Raw genomic sequence first — 21667 nt, forward strand, 5'->3', positions numbered from 1 at the left:
CAAACATTATGCCTTTCACAATTAGTGCATCTTTGTAATGAATTATCAACAATAACTCAGCAAAAAATGCTGGTCGTCTCTAATGCAAATTAAAAATAGTTCTTTCAACTGGAGAATTGCAATTAATTTCATCACATGCTCTGAAACAAATCTGTTGATTGGATTTGAACAGACGGAGACGGGGACAAACACTTACACTATGTTTCATACTGTATGTAGGACATTTTCATGACATTTGCTACAAACTGTTGCCATGTTTTAATAGTGTGTCATGAATATATCATTAGCTGTAAAACACTGGGTGAATGTTTCAAGGCAACAATGATGCCAGTTATCAAAAAAGTTCTCTTCTTTTTGTTTGTTATGCTTTCACACAGATAAAGTGAAAAGAAATATCCAGGAAAGACAACATGGAAAAGACATTAAAGGACATTACACATGAAAAAATATTGAAAATGTAGTAAAAAATGATAATAATAATAGTGAATCTATACATATGTCTAACCTGAGACGTGTCATTGTCACTGTGTACTCCGTTCACTGACACCGTCTGATTGAGTGTGGTCTGGTCCAGACTGGTTCTGTGTTTGAGAGGGAGGGCAAAGCTTGTTAGCAACAGAAATAATATACATGTAAACCAACACCACTGTGCTCTACTCACAAGCCTTTAGTTTACCTGGCTGCAGAATCATGTACGTGACTTTCTGTCTCAGACTGTGCAACTTCTTCAGCTGGAGGTGGTGTAGGGGGTCGACGTGCCCTCTCCTCTTCCTCTCGCCTCCTCTGCATCTCATGCTCCTCCAGCTGAAAAGGGGGAACTCAATAGTGTCATTTAAATAAGCGAGGGATTCCCTGTCTACACAACAGATGAGTTTTGATGATAATTCAAGAAGATATCTCTGTGCTTACAGTGGTGAGTTTCTCCAATAGGACAAAACGGTCTTCCCAAGATGCCGCAAGTTTTTCAAAGGCCTCGTGACGCTTGATTAGGCTCTCTACCTCGTCCACGTTTGAACCCAGCTCTGCTGCTCGCACCAGAGGTTCTTGCCCAGCCAACCAAGACTCTGCCACATAGGCATCGCGTCCAAACTGCAGCACCTCCAGCACTGAGATGCAGAAAGAAACATAGGAGATGTTAATGAAAAAAACATAATCACCATCACAAATCTTAGGAGAGAAAATTAAGTCTTCTTTGATTTCAGTAACACTACTGTGTTGGTACAGGGAAGGTTCCCAAAGCAAAGGGGGGAAGCAAAACCCAACATGACCACATCAATGGTTCCCTTTTTTTTGGCATTGCACATATATTGAATGTCCCCTTCTACACACTCACACACCACTACGTGTTAAGCATACCAATTTGTAAATGGTCCATCTTGTCATGCCAGTTTTTGTTGATCCTGTCTCTCTTTTCCTGGAGCTGAACCAGTTTCTCCCGAATCTGTCAATCAAAGAATATTCAAGAACCAGAGAAAACTTGAAAAGTCCAGCATTAAATAATAACCTATGATCACAATGTTCCTCAAAACTATTTCTTGTCAATATGCATGAATATGGCAGCAGATAACAGTGAAAGTCACCCATTGTATCATACCTCATCAGCTGCATAGTGATTATTGTTTATGAGAGTATTTCCCATCTCAATACAGGCAGTAAAGCTGTCTGCCCTGGTCTCAATCTCTGACTTGATATCCTGGTGATTGGCAATGACCAGCCCTGCTGACGATACATCCCTGGGACAACAGAAAGGAGAGAGGTGAAATATAAATATGCACTTAACAATGATTAGAGCAGAATTCATAACAAAAAAAAAAATCATAAAACTGTCTTCACCTGGGACTGTCGTGCGCATCAATTTGCAGGTTGACACCGTCCATCCAAAGCATGAGGTCTCGCACCATGTTAAAGAAGCGGAACTTCTCCACCGTGTCCAGCAGGAGGAGCCTGCGGGCCTGACCAGCCTCGAGCAGGCCCTCCCAGGCAGAGGTCACAGCGTGTTCACTCCTGTTGATGTCATCAGCTTTCTCTCCAGCGTAAGCCTTCTGCAGCCGCGCTGCATCGTCTTGAACCTGGTTAACCTAGGAGGTCAAAGAGAAGGGAGGGAATTTTCAGTATTCTATTAACATTGGGTTCTCAAATCTCACGAGATCTCTTCGTCCCCAGATAACGGACCTGTCCACTCAGGGCCTGGATGTCATGTTCAAAAGTGTTGTGCTGCCTGTGTAAATGTTGGACAGTGTTCAGATCACGGCCGAGATCAGAGGGCAGTGCCTCCCGCTTTTCCTTGACACGTCCAAGCACCTCCATGGCGTCCTGATGGAAGCGGTGCAACTCATAGGAGGCTGCCAACATTTGTGTGCGTGTGTCAATCAGCTCCAGCAGATCTGCCCAGGCCTCGTTTAACCCATCCTTCCACTCAGCCACACTGGCGTTCTCAGGATGTCCCGACTCAATCAGGTCATCTGCCAACCCATTTACACCATCGACTCGCTCTTGGCCGATGGTGCTGGTGTCACGGGCAAACTCCCGGAACTTGTCCCTAAGCATCTGTAGGAAGACAAATCGGGGAGAATGTGAGCAACAAAATTAATTCAGTAGAATTCAGTAGAATTAATTTAGCTGAATAAAAAAAAAGAAGATAAAGACTCACTGTGACATGTTCATAGTCCTGTCCTAGTTCATGGGAGCCAGCAACCACCTCCCTCTCAGCAATCCACTGTTCTAGGTCATCCACCTCCCGCTTCAGCTGGGTCAGCCGCAGTCTCTCCTGAAGCCGCCCACGACGCTCCTCAGCGAGATCCTTCAACCCTGCATACAGCTTGTCCACTTGGGCTTGCCGTAAGGTGATTCTCTCACTGTTAAATGCAAAATTAAAGAAAGAACTTATCTCTATAACTTTGTTCCTAAGACGGCATTTGTCACAGTTGTGTCAACATTCAGCTCTACTCCACCTCTCAGGGTGTTCACTGGTGACCATGAGGCGGCTGCTGTTGGCCAGCTGGTGAATAGTTTGGGCGTAGTCTTCAAGTGCCTGCTCCAGGATCTGGTGCTTCTTGACCATCACCAGTGCGCTTTGCTCATCCTGGGGGGAAAAAATAACATTATCAAGTTTTCTCAAGACACAAGATTGTGAAACATTGACAGATATGACTCTTATTTTATCTTGATGTACCTTGGCCTTTTCTTCCGACATCATGTGTAGCTCTTGTTCGCCCATCCAGGCCTCTGCCTCCGCTGCATCAGCATAGAACTGCTGGGCGCGATTGGCCTCTATCAAACGGGCATGACGTTTGTCTGTCTCTGCAATCAGTTGGTCCCAAAGGTCCTTCAGCTCGACAAGACGCTCCTCTAGGACAGACTGTCTCTCACCATCCACCTGGCTCTGTGTCTGTCCTCGTCTGTGGATGTCATCAATGCGAGGCTGGTGGCCCTGGATCTCTTTCTGCAATGTCTGATTCACAAATAGAGAGTGTGTTCACTGTGTTAGCAATTTCTACCCATCACAAGACATTGTGATAATATAATTATAATCATAACAATGATTGAATGTCATTTTATTATTATCAACAATAATTTTGTAATTGCATGTTGAAATAACAGAATTTTTTACCTGGTTCTTCTTGATTAGCAACTGAACGGTAGGCAGGTCTTTTCCATGGTCGGTGGAGGTCGCCAGGGGCATCCTCTCTTTCACCCAGAGCTGATAGAAAAACAAAATGAATAAAAATCCACACTTCTGTATCTAATTCGAGCAGTCAGACGGGCAATCCAACTCACAATTTCATCCTCCAGATCTCTGTTGAACTGATGTGCTTCTTTGGAGGCGAGCAGTCGCTGTCTCCTCAGTTTCAGAGGCTCCTGCAGGTTTGAGAAGTTGTCAGTGACACGCCTTTGTTGACCATCTACCTCAGCCAGTCCAGCGTCCTCCTGGGACAGGGCCAGAGCCTGAGACTGCAGGGACTGCACCTCCTTCTCTCTGACTTCCATCTGGTGCTCCAGCATCTACACAGGGACAGTGCAAAGATATAGTGAGACAAGAGGATGTCACTTTTGGTAGTCTCAACTCAACAGATTACCAAAATGCACTCAACTCCACACGTTCAGGATCTTGAAAAATCTTAAACATTAAGTGCAGATTAAATTTTTAATTACTGTGCAGACTGCACTTTCAGCACATTAAAAAATCATCTTGACACAAGATGTTTTGCATCAATGAGGACTTCATCTTGTGATAGGATCACTATTTCTAGTTGGTAAAGATAACATGGACGTGCTTTACTTGCACAGTGTGGTTTACCTGGTGCTTCTGGAGCAGGATGTTGACGCTGGTCAAATCTTTGCCATATTCGTCACTATGCAGCTGACCCTCCAGGTTTTTCAGCCAGACATCTAGAGCGGAGCAGCTCTGTGTAAACAGCTCAGCCCTGTTGGCATCGAACAAACACTGGGCCTTGGTGCGGGTGGTGCCTTCCAGCTCCTCCCACTGATGCTGAAGGTCCTCCAGGGTCTGTTGGACAACAGGTTTCAGCTCGGGCTTCTCTGCTACTAGAGCCTGACCCTCCTGTTGAGACAGGAAACAAGGATGTGTTTATTTATATTTATATAGCCAAGGCAGGCAGTCCTCACTGTATAGTTAAAAAATAAAATGATTCTATCTAGACTTACTATTTAGCCTTTTCAACAATCAACCAACAATCAATCCCACCACCTGACCAATTGTCCACATACCACACACAAAACTTGTCATAAAATTACCTTTTTCCCTCCTTTTTCCATGTAAAAAGTATAAATATAGTCTCACCTTGTCAATTTTGTCTAGCCAGTCTTTGTTGGAGGCCAGTTCGGCCATGAAGGCCTGGTGCTTCTGCCACTTGCTGTGAAGATTCCTGGCCTCATCATAAGACATGTCTTGAGCCGTAAGCATCTTCTCATTGATCCACAATGTGAGCTACGGAGAAGTGGATAGCATTACAGAATAAGACTATTTACTTTCAGAAATTTAAACTACAAGCATCTTTAGTCATTGTGCTATTATTTCATTTAATTTTCAAATATAGTTTTCACCTCCTGCCCATCTTGGAGGAAATGCTGAAGTTCACGGTTGTCCTTCAGTTTTGTAAGCAATTCATTTGCAGCCTCCTTGTTCTTAAGATGCCTGGAGGAAATTAAGGGAAAAAAAGAGACACTTCAAACATCCAATGAAAATCAAATGCATTTTTTTTTCCTGCCTTCTTTTACTGTCGCTCTAACCTTTCTTGGATGGATTCCACTTTTTCTTCGATCTTATCAGAGTTTGCATTAGAGTCATTAATGAGGCGCCGTCCGGTCTCCACTACACCATTTATTTTCTCCTCACTGGCCTCTGTGGTAGTGAGGAAATCCTCATGCTTCTTAATGGCCTCTTCTGCTGCCTGGAGACTGGCAGGCATCTCTGTATGGGACAGTACATACTCCTACACAAAAAGGAAAGGAATGTCAGAATTGCTTTTTAACATTTTTATGCAATTAGCCAATTCCTATGATTTTTCTTCGTTGTGTTGGAGAAATAAAAAACAAGCAAAAATGTATAATGATGTGCAGTGGCTGTCTTTGAATCTTTACTTCTGGTTTTCTTCCAGTCCTTACAGTATGAGCATACATTTTCTCATAATTTTTTTTCTCATGATTTTGGGGTTTCTTAGAACTTTTATGAATCAAAAAACCTAGTATTGTGGCTTAAACCATTCGGATCTAGAGCTATGGATCACTCAGTGCAGTTTACATCTCTCATCTGAGAGCTAGCTATGTAAATGCCCTTAACTTGACACCAATGTCAACAAACCACGAAAAAAGACATAACCACAATAAAAACCTATATAGGGTAAACACTAATTTGATTTCAAGAACGTACTTTAGCTGTATTAAAAACACTGTGAGCAGAGTTTTGCATAAGCAAAGACAAAGTTAAGCTTGACATTTTTACTAATAATTAACTAATTTTGTAATGATTTTGTAACCTACTTAAGCACATTTCAGTTTTGTCGAGAACTATGCGAGGGTCAAAAGGGCAGACAGCGTTGTGTGGATCTTAAAATTAGATCTACATTTCTGTTCACCCCATGTTTATTTGAATCCATGCTTTAACCCAGATGTTATCATCCATTTGAAGTGTGCAGTACTTTATATATTTCAGGTACAAACAGTGGTTTGGAACTTGGTACTGGCTGCTGGACTATAGACTAAGCCTGGTAAGGCGGTATGTTGATACATGGTTGTTGTTTTATTGAGGCCACAGCTCACAGGCACAGGCTTCAATTCTGTGGTGCTTTTTGTCTCTAACCTGGCTGTTCAGGAAAGCTTCCGCCTGCTTTGCTTCTCTCAGGAAAGTCTGGAAGTCAAAGGCTTGGGCCAAAAGACTGTGGCGGTTTTCCCACATGCGACGCAACTCATGCCAGCCAGTATCCAGTGCCTGGAGCCTCTGGGCCAAGAACATGTGCTGGGCATCTGTCTGACCTTGGGTCACCTCGTCACCAACCGCCCGCATCTTCTCATAGTCCTCCTTATAGTTATCCACCTCATTCTTGATACTCTCATGCTGGGCTAACAAACTTTCAGCCTCAGGCAGAGAAGTGGGAATGTCCTCCGAGGCCACGGCCGTCTGAGTGCGGGACAACCAGGACTGAAAGTCATCCAGATCCCTGAGGAAGCCCTGCAGCTTGCTGGCTTCACCCAGTGACTCCTCACGTCGCTTCATGGTCGCGTTCAACTCCTCCCACACTTCTTGAATCTCTGCCAGGCGGCCTTGGATCTCTCCTGCCTGATCTGGATGTTCCTTGGCCAGCTTTTCTGCCTCGTTTCTCAGGTCATCCAATTTGCCCTGAAAAGACATGAAAATGGTTTAAATACAGAAATGACAACAGGATATCTGATATCAAGGAACCTGAATTGATCCAACTACTAATTTGTCATAAGTCACTGAATATAACCTCTCCATACCTGAATAGCCTCCAGGTCCCTCTCCATACCAGTGAGTTTGCGTTGCAGTGCCATCACTCCAGCCAGGTCGTTGCCGAGGCTCTGAGTGGATTCAATCACCTTGGTCTTTTCCTTCATCCACGTTTGAATCTCATTGCACTCTAGGTGGTAGTTTTGGATGTTGAGGGCAGACTCTAGGGCCTGTTTCTTTTGACCGGCCAGCTGTTCAAACTCCATCCATCTGAGGCCATACAAAATGCGATATATTAAGGTACAACCACAGTGCTCACAGAGTACAAATATACAGTATGTTCCCTGGCAAAATAGTGGGTTTTTCTTGGCCTTGTATGTCAGCGCTGACCTGTTGTGTAGTTGGTCTCGTGTCTGGTGGATTTGGTCTTTGTTACAGTTGTCCGAGCTCAGCAGCTGCTCTGCCACCTCGTTCACATCAGTGACACGAGTGCCGAGGTTGTTCATCTCAGGTTCAAGAGTCTCAAATCTGCAGTCGTAATATAAAAATCAGCATCAATTCACTCATTCTGAAAAGAGTGTGGTAAAGATATTTCTGTAGATGCTGAAATTACTTGAGGAAGAGGAATCAGTGATAATTTGTATACTTAAGGGGCAACATTTTCACTACAAAATGATATACAGATGGTTGTTGAGTCTTCTGAACCTTAGTTCTTCCTCACAGACTGACCTCTGCTGCACCACCTCCAAGTCCTCCAGTTTGGTAGGGATCTCCATGCTATCTAACCACTGCTCCTTTTCTTCCACCCACAGCTGGCAGGCACCAGCTTCACTGAACATGCGGTAAAGGGCCAGGGCTCCTTCCAGAGCCTGCCGCCGAGCTACTGACAGTGTTTCCAGCTCTTCATAGCGCTGCTCAATAGCAGGGAGGCGGCCATCCACCTGCAGTCAGCAATGAATCATTATATATTGCTCTAAATAGCATGTCATCACTGAAGGAAATATGCAAAACAAAGTCCCCTACCTGAGGGAATTGTACATATGCCTGCGGCAGTGCTTGAACCTGCTCATGCAAGGATTCGATGAGTGGGCGGTGGCTTTGAATCTCCTCTTCTATCTCCCTCTGTTTGCGAGCTAGAGTTTGAGTAGAGAACTCATCGTGGCCCACCTCATGACTTGACACTTGCCTAAGTGTCTCCATGATCCAGGCCTCCATGTCATCGGCATCGGTTTGGAACTGAAGCAGGGCCACAGCTTCTTTAAGTTTCTGCTCTCTCAGTTTAGTTGTCTAGGGACCAGAAAGATGAGGAAATTACAGAAACAGAAATAAACAATATATATATATTTGGAGAAAATAACTTCATACTGTGAGTAACACTTAAAAGAGTCATGATCATCAACCACCTCCTCAAGATGTGCCCACTGTGAGCGGATGTCTTGAATCCTCTCGGTGACCTCTGGGGCTCCATAGTGTCCCTCATTCAGCAAAGCTTCCCCTGCTGCAATGCTGTTACTCAAGGGGCCGTAGCGGGCTGCCATCTCATCTCTGAAAGCCTCATGTTTACTGAGCAGGTGGAGAGCAGAAGTAAGGTCACGCCCACAGTCTCCACTAGCCAGGATCTGCTCCTGCTCTCTGATCCAAGCTGCCTCCTCTCCGATATCCCACAGGAACTGCCACAGGCGGCGAGAGTCCTCGAGCCGTTCTCTGCGTTTACCAGCAAGTTGACCAAGCTCCTCATAGGCTTGACCCAGAAGGTCAACCTTTTCACTAACAAGTCCCGGCTCACATGGCTTGTAGGCTGGTAATTAGAAAAGGCAGAAATACATGGTTGTTAGATATTATGCACAAAAAGGTCATACTAAAGCTGCACGGTCCATACAGGGAAATGAGTAAAAACGTGTTTTTAAACTCACCCTGCTCATAGGAAGTGAAGCGCTTTGCTGCTCCCTGCACGGCCTTGATTCTCTCTGCCTGAGCTGAAATGTCCGCTTCTACCAGAGTGTGTTTCTGACGAAGGTCTAACACGTCGTGCAGATGTTTGCCACTGTCTGGAGACTGCAGACGACTCTGAAACAGACAGAGGAAACAATCCAGTAGAATATTGAGTTGTTTCAACTTAAAAATAAAATAAATTACTCCAAACCCACTTGCACCAGGACCCACGAGGTAGGAAACTAGGATGTTGTGTCCACCAATAGAATATGTCAAGAATGAGCAACTGTCATGGAAAAATCTATTAAAAAGAATAGATCCATAGCCATTGTATAGCCACATTTCGAATGACCAACAAACAAAAATAATGATCATAGCTGGCAAGAGCATTTCATCAATGTTTCAGCCTGATGTAGCATCAGACAATTAACCTAAACAAAAAGGGAGCTGGAACCGTACTCAAATGTAAGCAGACAAAGTTCCTCCTAATATAAACCATTAGAGTTGGCCATCATGAGACAACAGGAAATTTTGCTATGAACACAACCAAAAAGAACAAATAAACTGAATAAAAGGATGCTAATTATGTGGTAATGAGCTAATAATGAAAATTACAGAAGAAATTGATTAATGTCCTAATCAGCCACCTCAGTCAAACAAGTGCAGCCCAGCTGTCTGCAGCTACATTCAACATCTACGCATACACTTGCTCAATTGAGAAATGTAAAGAAAACCACAAATACTTATTTTGTAGTGGGTCAAAGCTCAAAAGTAGCAAACAGTGCTATATTTGTTTAAAGCTGGGGGCGTGGCTGATTAGGCCGAGCCCTTAGTGCTGTGCAGTTGTGACATTTGATCTGTGGCAGAGACGAAAACAGGCTCCTTTTGTGCCAGAATTGTAACTGAGAAATGTTCATTACTTTAAAATGATTTAAAGACAGATATATTACATATTTCTATAAAATGTATATACATCAGCGGTGCAGGGAAGGCATCAGCCCTCAAGTGATTTCATTATTGCTGTGCAAATACTAACGCTGCTGTGAACATATGAGAACAAGGTTTAACCTAACTGATTGGATTAGGAAATTCCTTTTTGTTAATTAAAAACAAAGCCAACAGAATGTAGGAATGGAAGCAGTAGTCCACCACAAGTTAAAACAAATGTGAGCACATTGAAAATAGTGTCTGCTTTATTTTGTTGAGTGGGTCTTTACCTTCATGTCTGCCATCCAGTCCATGATGTAGCGCATCTCCTGAAACAGTCTCTGTAGGTCACGGTGGGCGTTCAGCCGCTCCCTGCGTGCAACCAGAAGCTCTTTCAGGTATTCCCAGAGTCGAAGCACATTATCCCTTCGGGCAAGTACACGCCGTACATCATGGTATGCCTCTGCTTCCAGCTCTTTGGCAACAGCCTCCACAGCAGCCACACGCTCCCAGTATGCCCCAATGTCTGTCTCAATTGCCTCGTGTTTACGGGTGGCGGCTTCCACTGCTCCCAAATCAGTCCCAAAGTTGTCCTGCAAAACAGAGGAAATTCAGCATATTGCAGGAAAATTATTCAATGTATTCAAGTCCGAATAATTTTTTTTCATCTATCTACCTGAGACACCAGCCTCTGGTTCTCACTCAGCCACGTCTCCCTCATAGCAGCCTTGCGGTCAAAGCGAGCGGCGAGCATCTCCAGCTTCTCCTGTCGAATCAACTCATTTCTCAGCGCCAGCTCACGTTCATGCTCTGCCTTTTCCAGTCGCTCCCATGCCTGTCACACCAATGAAAACACAAAAGGAAGTTGGTAAGTTGTTATCCAACCGTGATACTAATACTGCATATTTTGTGTAACAACTTAAACGGTCATATATGCTGCTGATACATGACAATTTCCCCCCAAAACATGCAACATATGACCTCACATTATGTAAGCAGAAACTTTCTAGATGGAAGGAGGTAGTTAAAATCTTTCTAAAGCAATCCATACCTTATTGATATCAGAGATGAGTTTTCCCTCTCTTGGCATGTAGACTTTCTGGTTGTTTGCTCGCATTTTGCTTTGGATGGTAAAAAGGAGAACCTCCAAGTTTCCTTTTTCTGTAAATCTGAAGAGACAGACGCAACCTCCATTTAACAAACTGTATAGAGTCACACTTTGGATCCTAATGGATAACAAGCATTGGGTCATTCACCGGGTTATATTAAACTTGTTTCCTGTTACTCACTTGGGGGGTTTCTCCACAGTTCGGTAGGAGTTGAAAGCCTGGAGCTGGTTCTGCACAGCACTCAGTGAGTTAGCAAGCTGCCTATCGTTGAGTGTCCCTATGGTCTGCTCAATCCACTGCAGCAGCTCTGAGGCCAGGGTTTCATACTTCTCTATCAGCTGGTCGGCCTCAATAGCATAGTCCAGCACCTGCAATAAGGAGAGACCTGTGAATTAAGACAGGTCATGGGCAAACACTGCATATTTAGTTACTGTACCACTCACACATGAATGTACATGCACGCACGCACACACACAGTGAGCGAGTGAGTGAGCGAGTGAGTGAGTGAGAGAGAGAGAGCAAACCTTGCCAATTCTTTTGCCTTCCACCGCGAGAGCTTTCATCTTGGAGAAGTAATGATAGTAGGTGGCCACATAGGTGATGATGGACTTTTCATCAGGCTGATCAACATTGACATCTGAAAAAGAGAAAGCATGATCCATCTGCACCTCACCCCTCCATGTGTCTAATCTATTGATCATTAACTTTAGCGTGCAATCAATACCGTGGCTCTCAAAATAGCCTGAACATGCAGTTTATTAGGTGCCGGATCGCTACCACCTCTGCACATGGTTTCTGTGATGTCAGTGTTGCTGACATGTGATGTAGTGGTGTCTATGCTATAATTAATTCCAGTAATCCTCCATAGTCCAACACCCATCGGCCTAATCTCTAGTGGACAGTGTCAGTGTGACTTACAGGAGTGCTTTGTGTTTTTGTGGACGATTCATTCACTCACCTTCTGGGTCCAGCAGCTTCGTAAGCCCCAGTTCCTTCTCAGCCACGTTGAAGGCATTCTGGAGATTGTAGTGAGCGTTGGATCTCTTCAAGTTGTCGAACTCAATCACGTCAGGTCTACAGAGCCCAGGGGAACAATTATGATTTGAAAAAAGTACAACTAATGGCAATAACAGGCATAAAGCATCAAATTCTTGTTGTTTAGAAGACGAAAAATTGACATTCACTCCAGTACGTGTCTCTGTTTTCACACAAGGATGCATTAAAGAATCCATGCAACTAATCTTGGCTAAAACCGATTTTCATAATGCCCTTACTAAGACTTTGGTCTTAGTAAGGGCATGTACATGTATATGACCAAAAATCATGAATTGCGATTCCCAAAATATGACAATAAGGACAAAAATGACTAGTTTGTCAATGGTCATGAAACTTATATTTCAAAGAATTTGTCCTTATTCATTCATTCATGAAACCGAGGACATCACAGTGAAGATAAGGGGGGAACTCTGCATATTGTAATTGCCTGCTGTGGGGGCTCTTCTGAAGTTTGATTAGGTGTCTAATCATGTAAATGGCAGCATCATTGTTTACATGAATATTTCACGCCTCAGTAACTCCACTGCAAACAATATTAGCATTCATGTATCAAGTATCACCTTAGGCATGCATTGTGATGAACAGTGTTCTCCATTCTACATGACAAAATATGGTTTAGGGTACACCTTTTGGCTTTCAGTTCACAGATTAATTTAACACAAGCTGTTCTTGCTATTATTACCAGTAGGGTGTGCAAGTGAGTAACCAAGCACAACTCTCCATAGAGAAAAAGTGGGTTATTATTTCTGTGATCTAGGTCATCTAACTCCCTATTTTATTCTCATCCTTTTAGCCATACTGCAGACTGAAGAATTGGAGGCGTGGGATTAGACCTAAATAGGAAAGGGGATATAAATCACCCCAGAGAAGTGTGATGGTACTATGACAGGTGCTTCTCATTAGGTAAAGAAAAAAGACAAGGTAAAGTTATTGGACTGTTATGTTTAGCAGGACAAACTTCTCGCTTCGAAAAGGGAGCCCTGTTAAGACCCTTAAGATCCTTGTATTCATTTAAAAGGGGCTGGTTTCATTCCACATTTCAATGTAGCAAGTGACATGTGTTTGTGTCAGTGACCTGTGTTTGTGCACGATGGCATTGAACGCCAGACCGTCCCGCCAGCTGGTAGTGAAGTTGTGGATGTTGACATTGGGATATCTGCAGAGGTCAGATCAGAAATCATTAATCATTAAATCAACACAGCAAGATTCATCAGCAACACCTTTAGGAAAATCTGAAATTTTTTACTTCACCAGTGTAACATTATTATTAATCCATGTCTCTGTCTCACCCAGCAGTTTTCATTTGGCACCAAAGCAGCAGGGCATCTTTAGCTGATTTCTTCTCTTTGTTGTCTTCTGTTTCCACACTGATATCCTGGATCTGTAAGTAAAAACATTTCAATTAAAACTGTGCCCACATAATTATACATGTTCCAAGATGGTAAGACCTTCATTACCTGTGAAAAACTTCACAGGTAATGACAGTAATTCCATGACCATCAATGTGACAAATTGCCTTGTAAATCACATCCCAGTAGCAGTAACCTCTAACCATTTTTTGTGAGTTTGCCTGAGGATGGACTCGACAACATAAAGAGACCAGATGTCTCAAAACTAAACTTGCACTTTGAAAGAGGTTAAGAAACGTGGCAGCTGGGCTGAGGGGGCAAACGAGCAGAACTAATTTATATGTTACCTGGAAGCGAAGGATTATTGTCCAAATGAGACCCAGGGTGAGACGGTGATTTCCGTCCACAATGTCATGTGAGCCCATGTTTTCTAGATGGACTTTTTGCTCCTTAAGAAATTGCAGGGCTTTATCGACATTCTCCAGGCAGTGGATACGCATGCGTCCCTTGGTGGGCTTTGGCTGTGGGGAGCAGACAAAAAAGAAAGAAGACCAAGGTTTACATTGTTGAACAAATTGATTGCGACATACATGAAGAGGCAAGGGAGCAGGAATTTAAAAAAGAGGAACGAGAAGTAGGCCATGTGAGGGCCATGCTGGGGCCTGGGTCAGTTTTGGGGGACAGAAGTGTTGTTTCTGTGCAATACTGACCAGCTGTTCTCCCGAGAGCACTTCCAGAAGGCGGATTAGCATGCGGCCATCGCGTAGGTCAGTGTACAAATCACCAATGCGACTGGTCACTCGGCCCAAGTGAGAGTTTACCCATTTCGTAAAGGTCTTCTTCTGTACTGCTTCACGCTCATCTGCAAACGGCGAAAAGAGAGGAGTGGTTAAGTTACTGTACATTGCACAATTGCGTTTACTGACGGAGATGCCTTGGGTCACAATGTCATTCCTGTTTTGAGAAATAAATACTTAACAGGGACTTAATTTTGCTCTACACAAACAGCAGTCTACAGACAGGTAGCAGTAAATCATAAGGACTTAAGCCCTTGTCCTGAGCAGTTCATAAGCTGCACCATTAAGTCTCCAGGATCACTGTATTGACAGCTTAGTGAGAGGTTTTCACTCTTTACACTAACATTTACTGACGGCTCGGCTCATGTGTGCTTTGCTAATTGCTCTAATGATGTGAGTTCAGAGGAGAAAAGTGACTATGCAAAATTGCACATTACAGCACTGACGTTTGTTGTTACTTTATCAGAGCCAGACTAAAAAAAGAGTCACAATAAATTAAGCTGTAACAGCAGCTCAGACATATGGACCAGGGGAGTAAGAAGCTAATCCTGCTCCGCCACCTAACAAGTTGACCTCCTTTCTAGGACACAAGGTCTCGCTGCCTTTTGAAAACACTTTTCTAGCATTGTACTTAATGCACAGCACCCAACACAAGCCCACACGGAACAACCCTGCAGCAGACAGAAAACAGGTCTGAGGAGCAGCTCTGTACTAATGAGTTGAACAAGACAAAGCCTCGTCACAGCAGCATGAAAGGAAATACAACAGTGGTGAGGATAATAGATATTTAAAAATAATAAAAATGGTAAAGCTTTCATATTTTGTTTTATTTAACGTGAGGCTGGATTTTTTTTAAAAAGTGTAAGTCACATGATGACTGACGCCAAGCAAAATGGTGCAATTCCTCGCACCATCTTTGCACAATACACACTAAACAGATTGTATGAACATGAATCACAAAACAAAATATGTGCTTTAGATGTTGCAATGAAAACCTAACAACCAAAGTAAAGGTAGAACAATAATCTAATTGCTAACAATTCTCATGTCACCCTTGCTCCCTCACCCCATTCAGCTGAACAGAATATTAATTGAATACATGTATTTTTATTAATATTGTTATATGATCTGTTATTATATAGCAATGAAGATTTTAATTTAAAATGGAATATTATTATGGATTATTATATCAATATTAATTTAGCCGCGTTAATAGTGGCCTATGAGTGGCCCCAATGAGTATTATGCAAATGTTTTTAAAAGGTTTTGTTTTTATTGAATTAGAACTCGGGTGGTGGTTTGTTCGAAAGAACGTTATAACTTTTGAATGCAACACTAATCCAAACTGAGAGATCTGAAACAAAGTCAAGGACCGAATACCTCTGCAGTTTGTTTAAAAGTTGGAGACTAAAGGTGAGCAAGTAAACTATAGTCATTTTAAAAAGAGATTGATTAGATCATACCCACAAGGTCAAATGGGGTGTTTTGAGGTGAACAATTTGAGGTGACCGCATGTTGTGGAATCAACCACTCGACCAACTGTCGGCTAAAAAAAGAACAGTTTGTGAAATTACACACAAGGCTTCTAGGGTGGAGTAATACTACAGGACATAACGCTTGAACTGTTGCGAGCTGAAGGTGTTTCCTCTGTATCTCGACCCAGCTACAGAGGTTCTCTTTTGAAATGATACAGAGTGTAACAGCAAACTGAAAGCAATCTTCCACTAATTTTCTAACACAGGAAAGATTGTCATTGATAATATTTTTATCATAATTAAACATGATTATATACATTATATAAATACAAGACTCAATACCCTGCAGCACTGCAATTTGCCTCACTCTAATGCAGGTCTTAAAATTTACCCAGTTTTAAAAAACTGCACAATGATGTTTTAATAACCATTTCAATCGTTGTATGTTTCACCAACATGCTAACAAGGATACACATGTATACCATGAGTACCAGGGTGGTGTAATATATATTTCTATCAAGTGCAGAATGCTGCACTTGATGATATTCATCAAAAAGAAAAACCATCACTAAGACCTCTACAGTATGCTTATAATGAAATGCCAATGCACTATGGATCACCCTTCAATGCTTCTGACAACACTGTCTGCCCAAGTACACCAGCCAAGAAGGTGCCAATGGACTCGTTTTAAGAAAAGACCAAAAGATGTTTTCTGTTTTGTCTTGTGCTTATCCCAGATTCAGCACAGATACCGTTTATATTTGAAAATTAACTTATAGAAATATAACCTTTAAAGACAAAAAGTTTTCTGGCTGTACAAAGGTACAGTATGTTGATTCAAAGCAGGTGACAGGGCTGATTACAGGCATGGACTACAAGCAATTTGAAGTTGGGTGAGGCAGAAAAAGGATTTTCTCTGCCATCCCAGCAATCAGACCGCTTTGTCCTCTGGATATGTGAGCTCCTTCCTGGTTTACCTAAACTCAAGGATATCAGACAAAAGTTATGATCGGTCACACAGCCCTGCTTTGTTAATGAGTTTTAGAGCGTCACCGTTTTATTCGAACTTTCAAGAAATTACTAACTAAACGTGCTTTGTTTCTCTTTTCCATCTCTCTTCTGTGTTGCAGATTACTCAATTGTTACGGGGTAACAAAGCAATCGGAATCTGTTCAACAAGCCAGCAGCGGTGGATTACTGTGGCAGGTGTGAGTAAAGAGGAGAAGCCTGCATTCCTCCTGAAGCTTGGTCATGTTGTGACAGAACCCAGCACTGAGGAGAAGATAGTGGGGCAGTGGGCTGGGTTCCTTAAGAGGTTCTGCTACCAGTGATGCACTCCTAATAACAAGGCTGCTGAACATGAGCACATGACCGACAGATATCAGCTTCTTGCGTGTTTGGTCATTACAGAAAGCAAACACAAACTTGTCATCGGTTGCAGAGTCAGTAGATAAGGGCAGAACTGGTGCAGCTGTTTTCTCTAACAATGTGACATTTGTAGATTGTGCTGTTAGTGCATGGGAGGATATGTCATTCGTTTTATTTACACATTCTCCTGAAAATGGTTTATTGTTTCTAACTAACTGGTAAAAATGCTCATCGTCCATTATTACAACAGAGTGTCCTAAAGACTGTAAGGTGAGAAAAGATAAACAGAACCTGGACTGAGCCTCCTCTCAACAGTCAGATGTCTCGCGTCATGCAAAATACCTGCGGAGCCTGCCAACACGGTTATTAAATTACATATGAGACAAGAGAGAAGAGTGGGAAAATAGAGTATGAGCTTTAGAAAGCTAGCTTAACAATTACTATTTAAGTTTTGCATTGTTCTGAAGTAATAAAGTAAAATTGCACTGTCCTAAATATATGCTATATAAATGCCATCTATACTAATATTGAAAACACTGTTATTCAGCATAAAATAGATATTAGCTGCTCTGGATATTGGATGAATCTGAGCAACTATAAACTATGTCTAACATGGATTCAATCAACTACTTGACGTTTGTTAAACTGGACTGTACTACTAAATTACTGTATTGCAGTGCATTAAAAGAAATATGGTATTCAATGGTTTTAAAAACTACCCTGACCATCCTGGAGACCTACCTCTCGTGAAAGACTTTTTGCGTGTAAGCTAGAGAAACAAGTGATTAACATTTTCTTTGCCACGTTTTTCCACCATTGTTGCATGGTATATCCGAACTAGTGGTTAGAGGCACCGTCGCATGTTTCAAAAACATATTTGGGCATGTCCAGTCACTTTGAAAATGTTTGTCTCTGGTAGTATTCTTTAAGTATATGTCCGGACGCGGAGTGGGGCTTTGCCCTCTCTACTGTTGATGGTACTGAGGCTTAGCTGACTGCTGATTTTGTATTTAACCTCCAAACATAGTCAGGCACTGCTTGATAATGATGATTATCTGCAGGAAATATGAGCAAAAATGCCGCCAGGCCTAATCCTGTTTGCGTGGCACATAGGGGCTAAGATCATGCTTGACGATAGCATGGAGAAGGATACAATACTTACAACGAATCGCACACGTCTCTGAAGGAATATCACATCTACAGTGTATCAGAATAGCACATGCGCAGTTTCTCAGTCTGTAATCAGCTGTACCATTGTACAGAGTTCATGGTTCATATTCCGTGTTTAGCAGGTCATCCATGGTTATCGGAAAATGTGTGCTGCGATATTCAAGTGTTGACTGATCGGAAAATGTAGTTGAGTTGCCTCATGGTTCAATAAATGAATTAATGAGGGATCAGACATATGCAATGGAATACAGATAAATAAGGCTACTATGACTATTATGGGTTTATACTGTTTTGATTTATAGTTCATATTGCTTTGCTTTAATTCAGTTCCTGTAAAGTGTCCTGCCATTGTAACCATTTCACACATTATGCAATGTAACTGACAAAGTTGTTTGAGCAGGAGTCCTGCTACCGCAGTGTGATGACTTTAAGACAAGACAGTGTCCTCGTTGAACAAAACGCCATTTCTCATGATTGTGTTTTTTTACATGCCGGCATGCAAAGCATATAATCCCTGATGTGCAATCTTCTTGATCACTTACCGGCACCTTTGTACAACACGAATGCAGAATGTTCAAAATATCAGATACTGCCAGAAGGTAGAATTTAACACAAAGGCATTTAATCCCAACAATTTCACAGATCGTTGATCATCACTGATTAATGATTTTTTTCCCTGATGTATAGTAGTGAAGCTTCATTGGCCTGTAAATTTAACACCCCTCATCCACAGTAATGTTGGTGTGTGTTGTCGTGTGTACACAACAGACATTGGCCCAGTACAAGATGTCACCACTGCTCTCTACCCACTGACCATGCCCTGCCAATGATGAATTTGTTTGTTTATCCATCACAGAGACAAAGATAAGCACTGGAGGCAGAGAATTGGAGACGGACTGAGTTTTTCTTCTTCTTAATGACGGACAGTTTGCCATGCTGCTCAATGAAATCTGCATCGCTCTGCTGCGTTGCATGACACTGCACTTTAGGCTCCCATTGGCCTCATTCAGAGAAGGACGGAATCCATCCATAAATAGTTCATCATAGCAGACACTTCTCATTTTGTTGAAAAAAACTATTGTGTACTGGACTATTGTGATCATTTATATATTCCCAAATATGTACCAAGCTATGAGAAGAGATTAAAAAAATTTTTAAAAAACAAATTTAAAAAAAACAAAAAAACAAAAACAAAATGGTACTACTGGCTTCTGGCCACAGCAGAAACTGGTATTAATTTAGAGCTGCCAACAGCTTCATCTTGTGTCCTGCCCAGGTCAAGTCTTGGTCCCTGGCCATTAAAGTTACCCTTTGTAACTAGGTTGAAATACCCTCTACTCCATATGCTTTTGATATTCTGTCCCTCACCCACACTGGGCTCACGTCTCAGGTCAGCATGTCCTCAGGAAGAATGAGTAAACTACATCCATCGGTCTGTCTGCTTTAATGACCTTCTCTTGGACATTCCCGCACAGACAAGATTATGGTATTGCACCAAAGGGCGCAGAGAATCGCTATCAGCAGTAGGAGTTTGACTATTTTCAAATGAGAAAGATTTACTTTGAATAACAGCTTGTAAAATACAAATTAAGCAAGTCCTGTGTGGTATGAAGCAAATGAACAGAAAACCACATTGTGACGTGTCTATATCTATGTACATGAATCTTTACATGTGTACAGTTCGTATGCAATCATGTATCTAAGTGTTGGCATTTTGGTTTGACAGAGAGACATGAGACGATAAAGTAAAATGTTTCCCATATTTTTTGACTTCTCCAAAACTATGCAAAACATTTCACCTGGGATTTAACTGAGAATCTATGAAGAGGAAACCTACATTACTTGCTTGTAAAGCTGCACTCAGACAGTACATTGTCCTACAGTTAGCATGAATTCTTCAAACTCTGTAACTAAGGGATAAGAATCGATTGTTCAACCATCGGCGGCTTTCAAAATATTTTGTTGTCTGAGATGACGGAGTAGAAACAAGGAAAGTATTAAAGGAATACTAGTCAATAGCAGCTTGTAAGCTTTGTGGTTCATGGTTACCCTTTTTACGGACACCAGTGAGAGGTTGGATCTGAGAGTATGGCGATATCCATCAGTAAATGGATTTCGTGAGCAATGCAAACAATGAGGGCAAGATGTTTAAGAGAGTTGGAGGAGTTGTTTTTTGTAAATAATGTTGCACCAACAGGTGGGAATAACTTTTTTGGTGAATTCTAGAGTAAACAAATTGCTTGACAGCTCCTGTATCTCCCACTGTCTAGACTGGACCAAGAGGACATAGTCTGTTGTACTACCACTGGTTGACCAGTTCATTGATTTAAAATAATATCTAAATCTATATTTTTTGTGTGTAGGCAAGTCAAAACTATACCTTTAGTTTTACTCACTGATTGGCATAGCTGTGGAAGACATCCCTGCTTATCATCAGACCAAATATTCATGACTGACAAACTGAACAAGTGAAGTGTTTGCAGAGCAAAGTGAGAAACATCACATACAGATGCACACACTTTTTGCTCTCCCTATAATAGCGGAACCGCCCCTTCTTTGCTTATGCATTTGAAAATAGGGCTGTGGTTAAACCGCCGCCTTGTCACATGTGGCGGAATTTATTTTTACACTTTTAAACAGTTTGAGATCACTAGCATAGAAACACAATGTCTTTTGTCCAACTCTCACAGGTTTGTTCTCACTGAGAGGTCTTGCCTCTCTGTGCCATCTGCAGCTGCAACTGATAATGGGGAAGAGGACTGGCCAAGGCCAATCCCGGGTGAACCGAGACAGATACAGGCACCTCTCAGCCACAACATCTGGACACAGGAAGGGTGTGAAATGTCAATGAGACAGTAATTGTCCTAAAGCCTCCAAGCCTGCACTTTGTTGTTGCCCTACCAAGTAGGAAACTGTCAATATTAGTAAAACTGTACAAACGAAGCAGTGCGTGTGTGTGCGTGCGTGTGTCGAACCCCGACCGAGGTAATGTGACTCCGTATTACAGCTGGAGGCTACTAAAGTCAGAGCTTTCGGTGAGAGCATTAGAAATATCAATTTTAGATATACAATTACTAGACTTGAAAATTGACCCAAAATGTGACACTGAAGGTATAAGTAGATTAGGTCGTACACAACATAGAAACTACATGTGCAGTGTTAAATAGTAATTTATGTTTGAAGTACTTGGAGGCCAAAATAAAACTACAAAACTACTGGCTGAGTCAAAGTCCCGTCTGTCTGAATGAAGCCATATTGCTGAAGCCTGATGAGTGAAAGTCCACAGCAGCTGACTCAGATGGGCCCAGGTCGCTGGGACAGTGACCCTTTGAACAAGGACCCTGTACCGTAACCAAACTCACACTGTATTTATCTCTGGACTGGGACATCAAAGATACCATGTTCTTATCTCTGCACCGAGATCAATAACTGGAAGTATAAGGCAAAATGAACGTTCACATGGCATTAACACTTTGAGAGAGGGTGATATAATTTACATTGAGTGTTTTGTGCTATAAAAAAAATACAAGGGTGTGATTTAATTGGATAAAGAATAAAG

The 21667-nt window shown here is 42.2% G+C and overlaps 1 protein-coding gene across 7 annotated transcripts in view; it reads right to left on the reverse strand.

Moving 5' to 3' along the window:
- LOC118301545 (spectrin beta chain, non-erythrocytic 1) overlaps positions 1-21667 on the reverse strand; it is a 45732-nt gene that overhangs the window by 5855 nt on the left and 18210 nt on the right. For all 7 annotated transcript variants that reach the window (XM_035627157.2, XM_035627155.2, XM_035627153.2 and 4 more), the window contains 33 exons: positions 14009-14160; positions 13646-13819; positions 13239-13330; positions 13025-13105; positions 11852-11967; positions 11418-11530; positions 11074-11261; positions 10836-10953; positions 10461-10619; positions 10075-10377; positions 8839-8992; positions 8329-8723; positions 7949-8212; positions 7655-7866; positions 7316-7453; positions 6976-7195; positions 6320-6856; positions 5251-5453; positions 5065-5155; positions 4802-4948; positions 4298-4561; positions 3778-4002; positions 3611-3700; positions 3173-3451; positions 2952-3082; positions 2651-2855; positions 2173-2547; positions 1834-2078; positions 1595-1733; positions 1357-1441; positions 910-1106; positions 677-804; positions 506-581 (listed from right to left, as the gene is read on the reverse strand). In XM_035627157.2, the coding sequence (XP_035483050.2) occupies positions 506-581; positions 677-804; positions 910-1106; positions 1357-1441; positions 1595-1733; positions 1834-2078; positions 2173-2547; positions 2651-2855; positions 2952-3082; positions 3173-3451; positions 3611-3700; positions 3778-4002; positions 4298-4561; positions 4802-4948; positions 5065-5155; positions 5251-5453; positions 6320-6856; positions 6976-7195; positions 7316-7453; positions 7655-7866; positions 7949-8212; positions 8329-8723; positions 8839-8992; positions 10075-10377; positions 10461-10619; positions 10836-10953; positions 11074-11261; positions 11418-11530; positions 11852-11967; positions 13025-13105; positions 13239-13330; positions 13646-13819; positions 14009-14160 (6296 nt within the window). The remainder of the gene's footprint in view (positions 1-505; positions 582-676; positions 805-909; positions 1107-1356; positions 1442-1594; positions 1734-1833; positions 2079-2172; positions 2548-2650; positions 2856-2951; positions 3083-3172; positions 3452-3610; positions 3701-3777; positions 4003-4297; positions 4562-4801; positions 4949-5064; positions 5156-5250; positions 5454-6319; positions 6857-6975; positions 7196-7315; positions 7454-7654; positions 7867-7948; positions 8213-8328; positions 8724-8838; positions 8993-10074; positions 10378-10460; positions 10620-10835; positions 10954-11073; positions 11262-11417; positions 11531-11851; positions 11968-13024; positions 13106-13238; positions 13331-13645; positions 13820-14008; positions 14161-21667) is intronic.

The sequence above is a fragment of the Scophthalmus maximus genome, chromosome 2, assembly GCF_022379125.1.
Source record: "Scophthalmus maximus strain ysfricsl-2021 chromosome 2, ASM2237912v1, whole genome shotgun sequence".
Lineage (NCBI taxonomy): Eukaryota > Metazoa > Chordata > Actinopteri > Pleuronectiformes > Scophthalmidae > Scophthalmus > Scophthalmus maximus.